This window comes from Monopterus albus, unplaced genomic scaffold (assembly GCF_001952655.1).
Source record: "Monopterus albus unplaced genomic scaffold, M_albus_1.0 scaffold50.1, whole genome shotgun sequence".
NCBI lineage: Eukaryota > Metazoa > Chordata > Actinopteri > Synbranchiformes > Synbranchidae > Monopterus > Monopterus albus.
Window position 1 is genome coordinate 2,055,621 of NW_018127930.1, and position 18,894 is coordinate 2,074,514.

The 18,894-nt window shown below is 39.8% G+C and overlaps 1 protein-coding gene across 2 annotated transcripts; it reads left to right on the forward strand.

The window, feature by feature from the left end:
- The first annotated feature begins 603 nt into the window (after positions 1-603).
- On the forward strand, positions 604-15,915 carry slc38a9 (solute carrier family 38 member 9). Of its 2 annotated transcripts, none has more exons than XM_020601180.1 (16): positions 604-935; positions 2,982-3,097; positions 4,516-4,645; positions 4,884-5,002; positions 5,092-5,155; positions 6,094-6,187; positions 7,061-7,231; positions 8,047-8,106; positions 8,863-9,090; positions 9,325-9,432; positions 9,939-10,045; positions 10,314-10,427; positions 13,196-13,344; positions 13,921-14,010; positions 14,487-14,700; positions 15,067-15,915. In XM_020601180.1, the coding sequence occupies exons 2-15, from the start codon at positions 3,003-3,005 to the stop codon at positions 14,650-14,652; spliced, it is 1,695 nt and encodes a 564-aa protein (XP_020456836.1). In that variant the 5' UTR covers positions 604-935; positions 2,982-3,002; the 3' UTR covers positions 14,653-14,700; positions 15,067-15,915. The 2 variants fall into 2 exon arrangements, with proteins under 2 accessions (XP_020456836.1, XP_020456837.1); XM_020601181.1 differs by having other exon boundaries at positions 611-711.
- Positions 15,916-18,894: the final 2,979 nt, after the last annotated feature.

The window sequence follows — 18,894 nt, forward strand, 5'->3', positions numbered from 1 at the left end:
AATTCATCCAGAGACTACATGACATGAAGAATTACTGTAAGTGAGGCACTTAACTGACATCAATCCTGTGGTTTTCTCTCTACAACAGGGGGTGACAGTGGTCTGGTGGGTAGAGCAGTTGTCTCCCAACCGGAAGGTTGAGGGTTTGAATCCTGGTGCCTGCAGTCCACATGTCAAAGTGTCCTTGGGCAAGATGGCGGCACGTATGCATGCATGCAGTGGCCTGGGGCTCTTGGCTCCAAACATCATTATGTGTATGTGTCATAATAAAATAAAGCTTCTACCCATGGTTTAAATGGGAGTAATATTCTTGATCTCTTGAATACTATATTTTGTCTTCTTCTTAGGTATTTTGATTGTTCTCAGGGATTAATTGTGGGAGGATTGATTGTCTCTCAAATACTATATTCTGTTTGGCTTTAGGTACTTTGGAATTTGTTTCTCAAGATTTGTGTGTGGTGTTTGTTCTTATGGTGTTTTGTTGCTGCTGGAACACAGGAATTTCCCCATTGTGGAATCAATAAAGTCCTACCTACCTAATTACATTCCACTTCAGGTGGTGGCAGTAGTGCAGCTCAACGATGTGTGCAAACCACCAGAAGTACAAACCGAAGAAGAAGAAGAAGAAGAAGGAGGAGGCGGAAGAAGAGTTGCGGCTCATTAGTCAAGTGAAAAGCAAGACAAGCAATTTATCAACAAGAGGAGTATCACGTTTGTTCAGCTTATCCGTTCTTTTTGTATACAGTTGTGTAGCGGGCACGAGCAGTTAGTTGCTTTTCCATTGTTTATTGTTGCTGTCCACGTCGGTGAGGACTTCTGAAGTGTGTGTGTGTTGATGTCCCAGATTTAGTCTAATTTGCTGGTGGCCTATTTTGCTGACACAACAAACGTGAGATGAGCTGAGGGCAGCAGGTAGCATCTTCGTGACAGACTGGGTAAGAATTTGAACTAAAACGACTCAACTTTAGCCTGGGGCTTTTGACGAGAATTAGTTTATCTGATTTCAGCTAAAGCTAGGAATAGAGGAGTTAGCTAAATATCTTATTGCAGACTCAGCACTTTACATTTCCACAGAAATCCCGTCAGCTTCCAAATCACGTGATCCTTAATTTAGGGTTAAATCGGTTAAAATGGGCCATTTAAGATAGGCATGGCCTTGCATTTAAAAAAATTGCTATCTCTTAGCTTTCCTTTGGTGGTGTGAAATTATATGAATTGCTGTATTTTTAAAGGTTTAAACAAGCTTTCAGAAAGTGGCCAGTTTTATCTGATTTCAGCTCATCTCTGCTCATTTTATTTGAGTACAGGGAGGATTCCTCCATGAATACCTTCTTAAATGACTGTAACTAAATAACTCAACATCTTTCACAAACCTTGTAACTTAGGCAATTTCTTACAGATTTATCACTTTGCTTTATCTCCTGCCAGTAGTTTAATCATGTTGTCACATTTTATGATTAACCACTCTTATTATACAATTACCCAGTCATATTATGATTACTTACACATTATTGTACAGTTACTTACTCGTGTTATCTTTACTCAGGCCTATTATGTGATTATTCATTCATGTTATACTCATTCATGTGACATACAGTAGTTGCTGTAGGCTCCAATGTCTCACTGGCATTGACTCCATCTTTCCTTATTATTATAAGACATTGTTTAAGACATGGACTAAATAACAAGAACGCTAGATTAACCACTGCACCACTATGCTGGCCATTATTATTATTATTATTATTATTATTATTATTAGTGTCCGTTCGTATTTTATATTGTTCATACCATTAACACCTGTAAACATTTGGTAAGTGAAATTAAACAATTTAAATGTTTAAGAAGAATTTGTCATTTTTTATGACTTCTTTGAGGAAGACACATCAGCCAGAGTCACACCCAGAGGCAGTGCTTGTCTGTTATACTGTCAGCCAGCAGTAGCACTCAGGTTGCAAGAGCTAGTGCCGTTACTAGCAGGGCTGCCTTCATCAGGTTGCGTAAACCAGTTGCACATTGTAGTGGCCTTTCAAGACTCTTGTGTCTGCGTTGTGTGAGGTGATCTGCAGGAGCTTATGGGCTTACGTACAGGTGGTGCCAGGCCGTGTCCATTACTGTGATGGGTTGATGTGAGGAACAGGTCACGCTTCTCTGTGTCATGTGACGTCTGTCTGTGTATCAGGAGCTACATTCTGTTCAGCCTACCCAATGTTACTACAGCTGACACAGTTGATTCTAGCAGGATCATTTTAGTGACAAATCAGGTAGGTCTGTACATTAAACCAGCTCAGGGTGAGGCTTTGAACCTGCGTACACAAAGTTATGTTCATTTGATGAATGTTACCTTTGACCTGTGTCACCTTAGTTTAGCTGACTTTGTTTATTTGCACATATACAGGTGCAAAGTACAGATAAAAATAAAAACATACAACGTGCAGTGCTAGACAACAAGCTTACATGGAGCCTACTACTAAAACTTGAGATGTCTAGTGTGCAAACAACTGAAAAAATGCAAACAATAAACACAATCTCGAATGAATTTATTTTTAATGGGAGACGGTTTAACAAATACACATCCATTTTTTTTAAATAGAAAAACGCTCATAGAAATTTTTTTTTATTGTGTTTTATTTTTTGTTAACTTAAAGGAAATGTTGATCAGGGCAAAATTTAGCCCACTCTTTTACTGTATGAAAATCAGCTTTAAGAGATTGGAAACTCACTTGAGTCAAATAATCCATCAGACACAATATTCACTCTTATCGATTAACTAGGTTAGTTTTCACACCATGATGAAGACAGTGGGAACTACCTGGAAGGTAGCCCAACACATTCACAAATCGGAAACAGCACAGGCAGTTTAGGAAAACGGTTAGCTGAAGTGCCAGCTACATATGATTGCAGTAAACCACTGTACCACAAAATGTTTTATGGTCGATTTGTGACAGTCTCTGACTTGATTTTTATGACATCTTTCCACACAGTCAGGCTTTAGCTGAAGTATCATGGAGGATGACTGCAGGCCTCTGCTGAGCTCAGGGCAAAGTGGAGAGAGCTCCAGAGGCTCCAGAGACTCGCTGCTGGACTTCAAGGCTAAAAGGTAGATTGCAATGCAGCAGTGTACAGTTTTTACCAGCACTATACTAGTGTGTACATGACAGAGAATAAAAGTGAGATTCAGCTACTCACAGGTTTATGTTGTTAAATAGATTACATGAAAGAATTGGGGCACAGAGGTTTAAGGTCTAAAACGTACAAATAAGATTGTGCTGCTCTGTCCAGATGCAGTTGTGTCCCCCGTGAGAACTGTGCTGCTGTTTCTCTCCTTCATGTTCATTTTTACCAGTCTGGGAGGGGCCTGTACTGAATGGTGATGACATTCAATATGTGCATGTGCAGATATTATTGGCCCACACAAATTCAGATCTCATCATTCTGACTGCACTTGCACAGTCCCAAACCCACACGAATTCAGATGTCATCATTCTGACTGCACTTGCACAGTCAGGTATCAGATATGAATCAGGTCCAGGACCACATATGGAAGTGTCTGACTTGAAAAAAATAATGATTTGTTCACTCATCTGTGAAAGATCTGAGTCACTTGGTGGGAACAAATCTGATTTATGTCACTTCAGTTTGTGACGTGAACCTAACTTTAGAGAGCCTAGAATGCTCGCTGTTCACCTTGAAAAGCTTTTTATCCATCAATTAACAGTTGGTGCTTTTCCACTGAAGAGCATAACAGTATTTTTTCTGGAGGATACAAATACACGTTACACTTTGATAGTATTAATCATGAAAGGGAACCAGGATGCAAAGACGTACTACTAAAGAAACTATATCAGATCTGTATTATGTTTATGTAGAAGTCTTCCTTCTCCTGACACATCCATGTACATCTGTCCCCTTCTCTGAGCCACAGTTAAACAAGTCTGCTGTACTTTATCACTAGTGATGCACCGATTACCTGCAACTTCCTTGAGCTCGCGAGACAAGCGAATACAAAGAAATAAGCTGTGTGTGTTTTTGACACCACCCTAGTATCATTCCCAACTGCATGGGCAATGTGTGTAAATTTAATTCAGTTAGGTATTTCACATTGACCGACTAGATTTCTAGTGCACAAATCATTGCTAACACTCCTTTCTAAGAAGTTACATACATTTTTATGCTTGTTTTAGTCTGTAAGAACTCCTTCAGTCAACATGGTTACTGTTCAAAATAAAAGAAATGGAGTGTATTTGATTTGTTCTCTGACAATGGCAGTAGTTAGTTAATTGCAAAATTTGAATTAGAAAATCTCTATTATTTTTTTTTTATCACTAGTGTGTCTAGAAAATGACCCTGTCCAAACTCAGACATTCAGTCTAGCATATGGAAAGCAGCTGTGTATCCTCACAGTGGAGTTGTCAGCATCAGAGTGTTTGGTGTTTTTGACGTTTAAGTGATTTATGAAATCTGTTTGACAGATTGAATTATTGCAAGAAATGATATGTGTTTGTCTGCTGCTTCTAGACCTTTCCACGTAGAACCCAGGAACATCGTAGATGATGAACCGCAGGAGAGAGTCTCTGCCGAGGCTGCCATCCTCAGCAGCAGAGTCCATTACTACAGCAAACTGACGGGCTCGTCTGACAGACTGCTGGTAGGCCCATTTATTACCTAGTTAGTTGTTAGAGCAGGTGTCATGACCGTGGCCCTAGGTACAAATTTTCTAAGGGCATGTATGTCACACAGCAGCACCGGGCCAAATAACCTGCAAATCAAGTATTATCTTTAGTTGCAGTTACTGTTTATATCAGGTCCTGAACTTAATAATCTTTATTTTTTTCCATAAAGGCTCATGTTGCTGTTCTTGTATCTGTTGGGTTTTTTTCCTCCAGAGTCCTCCAGACCATGTAATCCCTCAACCAGAGGAGATCTACATCTACAGCCCACTGGGAACAGCTATCAAGGTTCAAGGCAGTGACCACTCCTCTAAAAACCCCAGTATCATTACCATGTAAGCCCTGTCACCAACATTCTGCTCTTTATACATAGGTCAGTGTGTCTGACTGGTTTGATTATTGCTTTGCTTTTATCTCCTCACAGATTTGCTATATGGAACACCATGATGGGCACATCTATACTGAGCATGCCATGGGGTATAAAGCAGGTGATAGTTTTTATTCCACACACCTCAGGTCTAAAGTCTAAAATGACTTATCCTCTATTGTTCTCAGTTCTTCATGAAATGCAGATTTGTACATGCGCACTTTAGGGCTGCACGATTATGGCAAAAATCATAATCACAATTATTTTTGGCAATATTGAGATCATGATTAATACTTGTCTTTAAACAGTGGGGTTTCTTTAACATTTAAATATGATTCAGCTGAAAATTAAGATCTTTATCTAACCATGATAGACATTTCAGAGGAAGTTATTTCGACTATTACTCTGCATTTATTTTCCTAATAAAACTTTGCCACTTCAGGTTGACAGTAGCTTATTACCTGCCTTAACCTAAACAATCTGCTGGTTGACATGTAAACCAACATGAAGCAGGAGGAGCTCGGTGAACAGTCAGTAGGTTTTGGAGTTAGATTAACACCGAGTGGAGAGCATCTATTTTCTTATAGACTTATGAGGCATGTGACGGCTGGACATGACAAATATTGTCGTTTTTCAAATGGCTGTTAATTCACTCACACTGTTTTTCTGCCGCACCAGGGAATATAATCAGTCTGACATTTGATCATGTGGGCAATTACAGTTGACTAACTTTAACATATTTAAAGTTGCCACCATAGGAAAGGTGATTAAATGGCCCTCAATAAGCCACAACTCAACCATGTATTCATTTCACACGGTACAAATAAAACATGCTCGTGCTGTGGAGTGCTGAAGGGTTGCGCTGAATTTATAACAAGACAAGACGAGAGCATCACAGAGTGTGGCATAATAGTTGTTTTATCTTGGTTATTTTGTTTTCCTAATCGTTGGAAGCTAAAATCGTCATTCAAAATAAATGTTGGTTAATTGCCAGGCACTAGTGCACAATAAAGTGGTCAAAAAGTGAAATGTTACTAAATGTTGCCTTTGTTCCTTTAGGCTGGTTTCACTCTGGGGATCCTCATCATCATATTCACAGGCTTGCTGATGCTCTACTGCTGTTACATTATCCTCAAATCACCAAAGGCAATACGTAAGTCCAGTTACACTTGGGTTGGAATCTATTACTTTGCTAATAATCAGGGCTCATACTCACAAAGCATCCTAAGCCCAAAGAGTCGCTCCTAGTGGCAAAGTTCTTAGAATTGTGACATTTTCTAAGAATGTCCCCTTAAAGTTGAGCCAAACTGATGTTAACCCTGGTTTTTGCCCTTTCTTGTCCCACTCTTTCTGTGCAAAAGAATGCCACCTCTTCAGTCTGGCAGCCACTGTTTCTTAATGGCTGGCTGTTCAAAACGACTACTTGTGGTTTGAAAAATGCTTCTTATAACCTTTGCTAGGTGACAGATGTAATGCTAATTTATGGACCGTACTTTGACAACACAGGGTAGAGGAGCTGGAATAACAACAGAAAGGCTGTAGGCAGCAGACTGTCCCATTTCCCCTGGATTTATCAGACAATGTATGAAATCTTTATGAGTACACCTTTAAAAATCTGTTATATATTTATTTGATCTCTTATTCATTGTTGACCTCAACCTGTTAGTTGTCCTGAGATGTGCACATGTGTTGTGTCATGTTTTTAGGGCTCTGGTGTACTTGTTTCCAGGTATAGTTTATTGTGATTACAGTTTTTTCTACTCCATATTATTACCAATGGTAATTACTTTTCATCAAATACTATTAATAATCAGTGCTAGATGTTTGTGATGATGATTCCACATAGGAGTGGCTCCTTTAGCATGTACTTGGCAGCCTTCATACCTCACTGCAGGATGCTCACTGACACTGACAGGGTCATGCAGACACATCAGATCAGTTCTTATGATTAGATTTCATTTCTTAACAACAGAATTGTCCACACCTCGACATTCACTGCTGTATTCCCTGTCTGTGTTCTGTCCAGCCAATGTGGACTCATCCAGCTGGGAGTTCCCTGATGTTTGTAGGTTCTACTTTGGCAAGTTTGGCCAGTGGTCCAGCTTGTTCTTCTCAATGGTGTCACTTATTGGAGCTATGGTGATTTACTGGGTCCTCATGTCCAACTTCCTCTTCAACATTGGACAGTTTGTCTACAGTAAGTCACAGTGCTCGTGGTAGTACCAGAAAGGAGGCCTCACAGATCCATTTGATTGATTGTTAAAAAAAGAAAACTCAGCTCTTTAAAGGCAACACACACAAACACTCTCCAACGTGTATTAAAACACTTGACTATCTGGCTACTGTACAGTGTGTCTGATGTGTGGTTCAGTTGTCACATGAGCTGACACTATGTTGCATGTTTATTGGCCTTATGAAATAGCCATGTGTTCACCACTGAGTCATGATATGTAATGCACTATGGCTTTAAACAGTTAGTAAAATATGGCTCTTCAGTAATATTTAGCCATAATGTTAGTGGAAAATGCGTACACGTCCTCCACAAAGCACGTTCTAGACTTATCCTTGATTAGGCCTTCATCCCTCAGAACGACCTTGGCTGAGTGTGAAAGTAAGGTCCATTACGTACCAAATGTTGCTAAATGAGGTGGAGCCATTAGCTAACATTAAAGCTGATGTTATGAGACCTCGTCAAAGTTTCATTGGTGTATTTAATCCCCATTTAAACAGGATATGAAGACGGTTGGACTGGATATTTGCAAAATGTTGGAGAATGCATTTGTGTATTCAGCTATTGCTAGTCTGGATTCTAACTATTAGCTAGCTAGTTTATGTGGTCACATACATTATAGGTTATCTGTTGAGAAGATGAAATTATATCAAACATGTCACCACCTGCTTATAGAGATTATTATTTTATGCAGTGCTATGGTAGATATTTGGTAGCTGCACATCTGTAATGTGCAATACAATCTTTTTCTTTAACCTGATGGTCTCCTCTCCTGTCTGCAGACTATGCCCACAGTGTCAACATGTCAGATATAGTGTTTGGAACCAATGACTCAAATAAAGGTAGGCCATTTACTCTATCCAACCTTCAGCTCTTTCATAGATGTGGGTTTTAACAGTATTCGCAAAGCGAGAATTTGGTCCTAAATTTATGTCTCACTCAGAATTTCAGCACAGACCATCTTTGGTTTCCAAGGCTCTAAACTGACTGTGAGCATACAGATCAGTGATAAATTAAAAGAAACACCTGAATAAATGACTGGCATTTTCCAAGCAAACAATAACTGGAACATGAGACATGAGAAAACACAGTTCTACTGTATAGTTTCAGAGCCCATGCATCTCAGTAATAGTGAATTACCTATAATGTTTTCTATGAATAGAAATCCTTCTATCTTTGTTTATTGGCCAGTACTTGTTTTATGCTGATGAACTGAGCTTTTCTAGACCTTTGTCATAAAATTTGGTACATTTTCTGTTCTGATAGTTATCTTTACCTTAAATTTTTGTCTCCTTGTGCAGATATTCAATGGAAATCATAAAATTAATAACCAAGAATGAGAATGAGGCATGTACATCAGACGTGTTCTAAGAAATGCCATATGTTTATCTTTAGTCAGTGAAGACATCAGGTGTTTTAGGATTCACTTAGTACATTTTGAAACATTTTGTCACCTTTTTTAATTGTATGTATGTAATCTTGTGTGTGTATGTTGTGCTCCCGTTTCTGAACTGTTGTTTCCTAAATATCAACTAAAATGTGATCCAGTTAGTGAACTGACTGGGCGGATGGTACTGCTTTGTTGATTTGTTCACCAGTCATCTGTCCACACCCGATCGCTGACCCTGGTGGAAACGCTGACCCTGGTGGAAACGCCACCATCGACACACTGTACCTCGGTGACAGTGGAAATGCTACTTCTGATGTGAACTCTTTTGAGCCCTTCTGGAGCCAAACCGATACCATTCCCTTCTACCTGATCATCCTGCTGCTGCCGCTGCTTTGCTTTCGTTCAGCTTCCTTCTTCGCAAGGTTTACCTTCTTGGGTAATGATATGAACAGTGTTTAGTATAAGTCTTAGACATTATCTCAGCAAGCCGTTTTAGTGTTCAGATCACAGTCCGTCATGGTGGTCGTTTACAGTTGTAAAGGCTTTTTAAAACCAAGTGTAAAAAGAGTCTCAGATTGTAGGTCAGAGTTGAAACTGGAACACATCCCTGGCTGTGGGATGTAATTTTCAGTGTGTCATTACTCATCCATTCATTGTTGCATTATTCCAGGCACCATATCAGTGGTCTACCTGATTGTGCTGGTCACTATTAAAGCTTCGCAACTCGGTTTCCACCTGGAGTTCCATTGGTTTAACGCAGCCCAGTTCTATGTTCCAGGTAAACCTAATGCTTCTATTTTCAGGAGTCTTTGTTTTCAACTCGGTAAACATAATCTAGATAACTGTGCCTTCAGAAAGTATTCAAACCCTTTCACTTTGGGCCCACTTTATTGAATTGTTGAATTACAATACATGTGTTTTCCTCTAGTATGAGGCTAGGACCAAAACAGTAACTTTTGCACACAACACATCTCATAATCTGACAATCAGAATGTTAGTAAATGATGATAATCACTTTTATTGGCCAAGTATGTTACACACACACAAGGAATTTGTCTCCGGTACAGAACCCAGGCAGCCATTTGCGGCGCCAACTCACACACACATCGATGGGGGTGCTGTCCCTGCGAGGTGCTGCTCTGGCCATCGGGAGCAACTTGGGGTTCAGTGTCTTGCCCCAGGACACTTCATGTGGATTGGAGAGAATGGGACTCAAACAGCTGATCTTCCATTTGGGGATGACTGCTCTACCTCCTGAGCCATGTTTCTGTTTTGTTCTTTCAGAGTTCCGACTGATCTTCCCTCAGCTGACTGGTGTCCTCACTCTTGCCTTCTTCATGCACAACTGCATCATCACTTTAATGAAGAACAATAAGGAGCAGAAGAACAATGTGAGAGCCATGTTCACCCATGCTTGTGTACATCTTTACAAACTGCAAACACAGATTGCACTAATCTGGTCCCAGCTGCCTTAGTTGAGATAACAGAAAGTTGGTATTTGTCATGAGTTAACATCTGAGTCATGCCTTTAATGTTCGATTCAGAAACAGGAAGGAGAGTCTTCCAATAAAACATCAACAAAATGTGGTCAAGACAAGCCTCCTCTCTTCATTTCCCCATCAGACACTAAATAAAGTAAAATGTTTTTGTTTTTCTCAGGTGCGTGACCTGTCTGTGGCTTATCTTCTAGTAGGACTGACCTATATGTATGTGGGAGTGTTGATCTTTGCTGCCTTTCCCACACCACCTCTCTACAAAAGCTGCATTGAACCAGTAAGATTTACACTTGACTTTTTTTTTTTTTTAAATGTCTCGCGCCCACAGCACATGGTATGCAGGACGTTATGGAGTCATGCTGCTGTCTTTGGTTTGACATACAGACTCGGACTTTATCTTATTTATGTGTATCTTGTTTATCATGTTTTAGACATTGGGCAAAAACAAATTCAGCTGTATGTGCAGATCATTGACTGTATAAATGAAAGACAGGCTGACAGCTCCCAGAAGTGAATCCACTGTGAATCAGTTGCCCCCTGGTGGCTGGTTGCAGTATAGGTCATAAATCCCACCTTCTCTATGAGCGACACACAAAAAAAAATCCAAGTACAAATCAGATAAATTTTCCCCAGAAGTGATTTCTGTCATATTTTGTAGACATTATCGCACTGATGTGTGTACAAGTGGTCATTTTTTTTTATAATTCAGTGTTTAAGAAGTTATTTGATTAAAGAGGTGCACTTGACAGTTTGCTTCCCTGTACAAAGTTTTTAATTTAATTTGATTATTAGCCTTGACAGAAATAGTGGTTAAGATAAAATAGTTCCAACATTTTAAATAATTTCGCATTTCATTACAAGACATTTACTTTACAGCAACTTAATCTTGCAATTATGAAAATGTAATTAAGTTTACAAAATAAAATGTATCCAGTACAGAACTTTTCTGGAGTAAAAAGCATAAGAACAGGAAATATGGCATTTTGTAAAGTCTTCATGGTTGAATTAATCAGTTTCTAAAGATGGTACCCTTTTCTTCTCAGCAAATTTGAAAAAAAAAAACAAGTGTCTTTATTAAAATGAAGCTGCAAAGCCATTGCATGTACAGGTGCATCTTAATAAATTAGAATATCATGGAAAAGTCCATTTATTTCAGTAATTCAACTCAAATAGTGAAACTCGTGTATTATATACATTCAGTACACACAGACTGAAGTAGTTTAAGCCGTTGGGTCTTTTAATTGTGATGATTTTGGCCCACATTTAACAAAAACCCACCAAATCACTATCTCAATAAATTAGAATATGGTGACATGCCACTCAGCTAGTCAACTCAAAACTTTCTGAGCCTTAAAAATGGTCACTCAGTTTGGCTCACTAGGCTACACAATCATGGGGAAGACTGCTGATCTGACAGTTGTCCAGAAGACAATCATCGACACCCTTCACAAGGAGGGTAAGCCACAAACATTCATTGCCAAAGAAACTGGCTGTTCACAGAGAGCTGTATCCAAGCATGCTAACAGAAAGTAGAGTGGTACGAAAAAGATGCACAACCGATGAGAGCAAGTTTTGTATTTCATTTGGAAACCAAGGTCCTAGAGTCTGGAGGAAGGGTAGAGAAGCTCATAGCCCAAGTTGTTTGAAGTCCAGTTTGAAGTCCAGTGTTAAGTTTCCACAGTCTGTGATGAGTTGGGGTGCAATGTCATCTGCTGGCATTGGTCCACTGTGTCTTTTGAAAACCAAAGTCACTGCACCCGTTTACCAAAAAATTTTAGAGAACTTCATGCTTCCTTCTGCTGACCAGATTTTTGGAGCTGCTGATTTCATTTTCCAGCAGGATTTGGCACCTGCCCACACTGCCAAAAGCACCAAAAGTTGGTTAATTGACAATGCTGTTGGTGTGCTTGACTGGCCAGAAAACTCACCAGACCTGAAGATAGATAGATTCTCTATGGGGTATTGTCAAGAGGAAAATGAGAAATGAGAAACAAAATAATGCAGATGAGCTGAAGGCCACTGTCAAAGAAACCTGGGCTTCCATACGACCTCAGCAGTGCCACAGACTGATCACCTCCATGCCACGCCGAATTGACGCAGTAATTAAAGCAAAAGGAGCCCCTACCAAGTATTGAGTACATATACAGTAAAAGAACATACTTTCCAGAAGGCCAACAATTCACTAAAAATGTTATTTTATAGGTCTTATGAGGTATTCTAATTTATTGAGATAGTGATTTGGTGGGTTTTTGTTAAATGTGGGCCAAAATCATCACAATTAAAAGACCCAACGGCTTAAACTACTTCAGTCTGTGTGTACTGAATGTATATAACACACGAGTTTCACTATTTGAGTTGAATTACTGAAATAAATGGACTTTTCCACCGTATTCTAATTTATTGAGCTGCACCTGTATAGTTAATGCAAAAAAAACTTTCCCCAGTGATTTAGTTCATTAAAGAGAAAGTTGTGGTGTGAGGAACAAGGAGTGAAGAAAGAACTGAAAATGCAAAGACTTAGGGATTTATCACAAACATCTGAGGAACAGTGGTTAGCGCCGTTGCCTCACAGCGCGAAGGTTCCAGGGTCGGGCCCCACCTGGGACCTTTCTGTGTGGAGTTTGCATGTTCTCCCCGTGCTTGCGTGGGTTCTCTCTGGGTACTCCGGCTTCCTCCCCCAGTCCAAAGACATGCAACTTAGGTTGATTGGTGTCTCTAAATTGCCCATAGGAGTGCATGTGTGTGTGTGTGGTTGTTTGTCTATGTGTTAGCCCTGCGATGGATTGGCGACCTGTCCAGGGTGTACCCCGCCTTTGCCCGATTGCCGGCCGGGATTGGCTCCGCCCCCCCCGTGACCCCGCTCAGGGATTAAGCGGTAGAAAATGAATGAATGAATCTGAGGAAAGCTATAAACTGCTAGAGAAAAGCCGTTCCTGATATGGCTTTAGTCACATTGTTATCCACAGGGACTGTACTGTAGCTTTGCCACAGATTTGTCAAACAAACCCCACAGTGCAAACACTCCCACTTCCTTCTGTCCTACAGAACTTCTTGGATAACTTCCCCAGCAATGACGTGATGGTGTTTGTGGCTCGGGCCCTCCTGTTGTTCCAGATGATCACAGTCTACCCTCTACTAGGATACATGGTGCGGGTCCAGATGATGGGCCAAATCTTTGGCAATCATTACCCCAGGTAACACTGAAGGGCATGTCATTATCTTAGTATTTTTTTATGAGGATAAAGCTAATTATCAAATGTGTAATAGCTGATTGTTGTGGCCAACTTGGGGGCTGCAGAAACAAGCTGAGAAAAAGCTCTAAAAAGCCGCTGTGCATTACCTGCTCAGCAGCAAACAGCAGACAGACAGCGCTAAGCTAGTGAACTTAAAATGAACATTGGTGTTCTTGTCTGCTGGATGAGAAAATAGGCAGCTGATCATTAGCACTTTAGCAAAACCTTTATAAGGTGATGGTACAGTATGTCAGAGGTGTTTAGTTTGTTGTGAACTTCTTTTACCTTGTTAGGGAATATTGTATTTTTGAGCTGTCAAATGTTTGACAGGGAGATGTTCAGTATATTATTATAGTCAGATATTTAACAGTGTAGTATTCTGTTACATGTCATTCTGATAAATCTGCATGATATTCATTGTTCTAATATTTGCGTAGTGATAATTGTATAGTGAACCTTTGCTAGTGTCTTGTAACAAGCCAGTTAGAATTTGAGTTTCACAGATTTCAGCACAATTTTTCACATGCATTTCTCTAGTTTCTTCCACATTCTGGTACTGAACATCATCATTGTTGGAGCTGGTGTCCTGATGGCCAAGTTTTATCCCAATATCGGATCCATCATACGGTATGTTGATTGTAAAATTGTTTCCATATTCTCTTACACTGTATGATGAATCATAAATAATGAGAGAATGTTCTATTCAATTAATTTAATTTGCCATAAAGTGTCTGGTTTCCCATCTTCCCATATGGCAGAGTAAACATCCAGTATTTTAAATACAGAAAACATCTCAGTAACTTACTTTCATATATGTTTTATATTAACCCAACATTTGAAGCTTGAAAATATTATTTTGGAAATATGAATATAGTGTTAGTGATTGTGTGTGTGTGTGTGTGTGTGTGTGTGTGTGTGTGTGTTCTTCTGACTCTCGATTCCATCCCAATCTTGTCAACACATCAGTGTTAAGGGAGCACATTTTAGCAAGAGATGTTTAATATTAAATAGTTAAATTGTTTGGGAAATATGCTTAAATAATATTGACCCATTTGACCTGTTGTGATGCTCTGCCCTGATGTTAACACTATCTCCCCTTGCAGGTTTTCTGGAGCAACATGTGGCTTGGCTTTAGTGTTTGTTTTCCCTGCTTTAGTCCACATGATCTCCCTGAGAAGGCAGGGGGTGCTCCGCTGGCCGTCAGCCCTCTTCCACAGTTTCCTGATCGTTCTGGGCACAGCCAACCTGCTGGCTCAGTTCTTCATGTAGAGCCAGTCAGACACAGACGCTCTCAGCCATTCAAGGCAAGAGTGAAAGGTGAGATGGAGATTGCAGATGAAAATCTCTGACCTTCAGTGTAGAATAACAGAGTTCATAACCGTATTGTGTGTATTATCCCACATGATTCATGGCAACCAGAATGATGCCAAGATGAATCACCACCTCAGCCAGTCAGGTTTAATGTCTGTAGTAATAATATAAGATTGAAAAGAATATCACACACTGAAGTAAGAGTGATTGCTTTTAAAGATTTCTGCTTCGGGATAATAACAGAAATCTGTTCATTTGGTTTGACAACATTATTTTCTTCCTGCAGTCCAGCCAGTGGTATTTCTATGATCAGACAAATTTTTTTTTTTTGGAAATAATTTCTTACTGATTCTGTTGATTATTCCTGCCTAGACTGATCCCAGACCTTCCCAGCCAAGCTGTACAGACACTGTGAGCTGTGTCGAAACTCTGTGCCTTTACTAACGTCAGCATTGTGCTGGCAGGCACATCAGGTTGATTGATATTGAAATGGAATTGTCTTATTAATCTGTTGTATGAAAGGTCTGCTTATATGTAGATTCAAACAACATGTCAAACTTAAAGCTACTATTATTGCTGTTGTTTTATAATAACTGACAAATGATCTGGTGTCTGTGCAAGTGATGAATCTACAGAGAATGTTCAACTATCTGTGGCTCTCCACTACTTTATAGAACTTTATAATGAGCTTCTGCTCTTTGTATTGTATCTGGACCACATCTTTACTACAGCTGTTTTCAGTGAAAAAGCTCTAAACCCCACTCCAAATGAACAATCATGTTGCGCTGTAAGTTTAAGGTGTGGAAATGATAACTGTTTGCTAAGGAGCTCAACACATGGACCTACCAAGGCATTAACAGTGGTGTTCACAGCTTGCGGCTGGTGCCCCCAAGTGGCCAGAGAAGTCAGTTCTCAGGTTTGCATTTGTTCCATGTGCTTTTCTGATTGTATAGAATTGTGTCCTATTGATACCAGGGCAACATATAGAGGATATAACTGTGATTTTGAAAACTGTTCATGTGTTTTGAGGGAAGCCATGCTTATTGACTACATTTTGTAGAAACATTTGCCACAGCCTGTTTGTTTTATGAACAGTGTTGACAAATTTACGGTACACGATTCTTATTTTCTAGATACTGTACCCAGTGTGCTGTATGTTACTAATGATGGGATAGACAAAGGGAGTACGTTTCTGAAATAAACTATATAACTCTATAAGAACTGTAGTTTCCTGTTTGCTTTCAATCAGATTGTACCAGTATATAGAGTAATTCTGGTTTGTTATACTTAGTTCTTATTTGAATAACATCCTTTAGATCCATCAGTGTACTCAGACTGGCTTCTGCTACTACTCAGGTTATACAAATACATATCAGAAACCATGCATCTATTATCTATACTGCTTATTCTGTAGAGGACTGCATTGTGTGGGGTGGGGCAACATTGGGTAAGAGGCATGGTACAGGTCGCCAGTCTGACTTTGGAAAACAAAGATGAGAAAATGAAGACTAACAGTAAGCTTATCCAAAGTCTAAGCTATTGAGTACAGTTATGATAACCCAGGATTTTCTTTTAAAGTGATCCTAAAACTGCAAACGGTGCATCCATTAGTTGTTTAAAGCAGACACTGTATTATGCTTTTCAACTTGCCTTTGAGTATTTTCAGTTTTTCCACTGGACAGTAATGATGAACAGGAGTGTAGGGAGGGAGGGGAAGATGGAATCAAACCAGAAACCTTGCAGCCTTCTGAAAGTAAAATCAGCAAAAGGCCTGTAGTCAGCTGAGATGGTTTGGGATGAGCTGGACCACAGAGAGAAAGAATATCAGCCAACAGGTGCTCAGCATATGTGGGAACTCCTGACATTGTTGGCCTTCAAAGGACTGAAACACCACCACAGGGGATAAATATCTCCGGCTCAACACCAGTCAGTCAAAACTGATGAAGCCTCTTAGATGAGAGGTGAAACGTCTTCGACCTAGAAATCTAGTCCATTGATTTTTTTTTTTTCTAAGTTTTTTTCAGTTTTCTTGTGGAAGCTCAAGAAATTTGACACTTAAGGAAAGCTATGCTCCAGTTTTTTCACATGTTGTAGAAATTGTGCTGACTTTATCACCGTTTGGTTTGGTGGGTTGACCAGTGCATTAGGAAGAATAGTTAAGTCTGCATTTAAAATTACTGGCCACCCTCTCTCTTCAGTTTATAAAGGCCAGCTTTACCAAAGGGCTTTGACCATTGATTTTCAGCTAGCGCCTCCTCTCTTTGAAGGAATGGCCTCTGGGAGGAGGCTCAGACAGCTTTTCTCTGATCACTTCTGTTTTCTTCAAGAATACTTTAAAAGTTTAAATTCAGCCTCACATGAGCTTCACCAGAAATATAAACATATAGTGACGATTACAAGATCACAATGTAATTTGGTTGCAGAACATACAGATATTCTGGAGGTATACACCTTGTTCACCAACACTAAACCATGTATTTTCTTCCTGATATAAAAAATGTCAGCAAGCCTTGGCCACTCCTGACATATTCTGAACTTTTTTGCACCATCATATAACTGACTACAACTTTTGCTGCAAATGCTTTTTCAACTTGCCTCAATTTGTGCTGCACAGATAAACTCAAATATTTAGTTTTGATTTATGTCTGAATGTTCACATTTGCTCCATAGCCCCATGAAGTTTTCACACAGCTGGGTCCCATGTCTTTCCCGTGTCCCGCTGCTCGAGCTTCTGATGCTGCTGATACAACTGTGTGATCATTTTTCAGGGTGCATTAAATGGAGAGCTGTTTTTGTTATCTTGTCCTCCCAGGCTTGGCTAAATAACAGGAACACCGCTCAGTATAATGCACTAAATCTTCACACAACCAACATCTTTCTGAATAAGTCTGAACAGTGTTCAGTTGTCTGTTTTTCTTTATTTGTTTACTTATTTATTTCCAAAGATATATGTCAATTTATTGATTCTTTTTAGGCAAAGAGTTTATGTGTTTATTTTTATGTAGTGTATCATGGTCATGGATTCATCTCCTGTGTCACTTTTTGGCCCACATATAAAGAGTGAAAATGTGGAGAAGTTAATCAATATGCAGGTCCCTAATTCAGGGGCCGGACAGGAAGCCCTCTCCCACAGATACCATTAGTGGTATTAATTCTGTCTGAGGAATGGAGAGGGTCAGAGCAGTGTCAATGTTCAGTACGGCTGTGACCTGACCTTTCTGACTGCCTTCATCTTGTTTAAGTCCTCAGGAAGACTTTGCCTTGTGCTGCTAGCCTATTACTGTAGCTGGCGCAGTTGGGGGTTGGGATCTTAATTGTTTTATTGGTGGTCTGGGGGCTTTCTGTCACACTGGCAGAGGCAGTGTTAGTTTGGTGATCAATTTCCCCCAATTTGCCCTGCATTGTTAAGGGCCTTGTGTGTGGAGTCTGAAACTCAAGCAGCTAAATGGAATCAGACATCCTTTTTATTTACCCCCGTGTCACATGTTATTGTGCCTACTGTGAAAGCTACCTGTTATCAAGGAGGTGTTCTTCCATGATAATGGTGTTTGGCAAATAATCCCCCTTTTTATTACCCAACAATAATCTTTATTACTGTTGCATTCAGGGCAGCCTACAACCTAATACTACACTGGTACCCCTTTATAGTCATGTTTCTCACCTTTTAGTTTATTTGGTTTCATTTTCATTTATTGGATTTTATCGTGTGCGAACAGTGTTTTTCTTCAATTTGTCTTAACTGATTTTATTCTGGTTTTACTGACCATTGTTTTTAATGCTGTTAAAAAATTGTACAAGCAGCATTTTACAGCAACACTATGTTTTCAAACGAGTGAGGCACTGTTAGTAATAAATAATAAATAAGTAATAAATATTCTGCGTCAGTGCACTCATGTATGTTATGTTATTACACTAATGAATGCAGCTACTTGAGAAGAGTAGAACACAATGGCTACATCCTCCTGGGATGGATCATGTGTCTGCTTCCCTGGCTCCTTCCCCTTGACAAAAAGCACACCCTTTAGTATCAGCATAATCAATGGGGAGTGGTGCTGGAGGGGGTGGCTACAGCAGTTTGCCTGTCGGTGATTCGCGGATATGCGCTCTAATTGGATAAAGTGGAACTTGTTTAGCTGTATGCTTTGTGCTGCGATTGGAAGCAGCCTGCAAAGAGAGCAGGGCACAGCACCTGACAGGAAG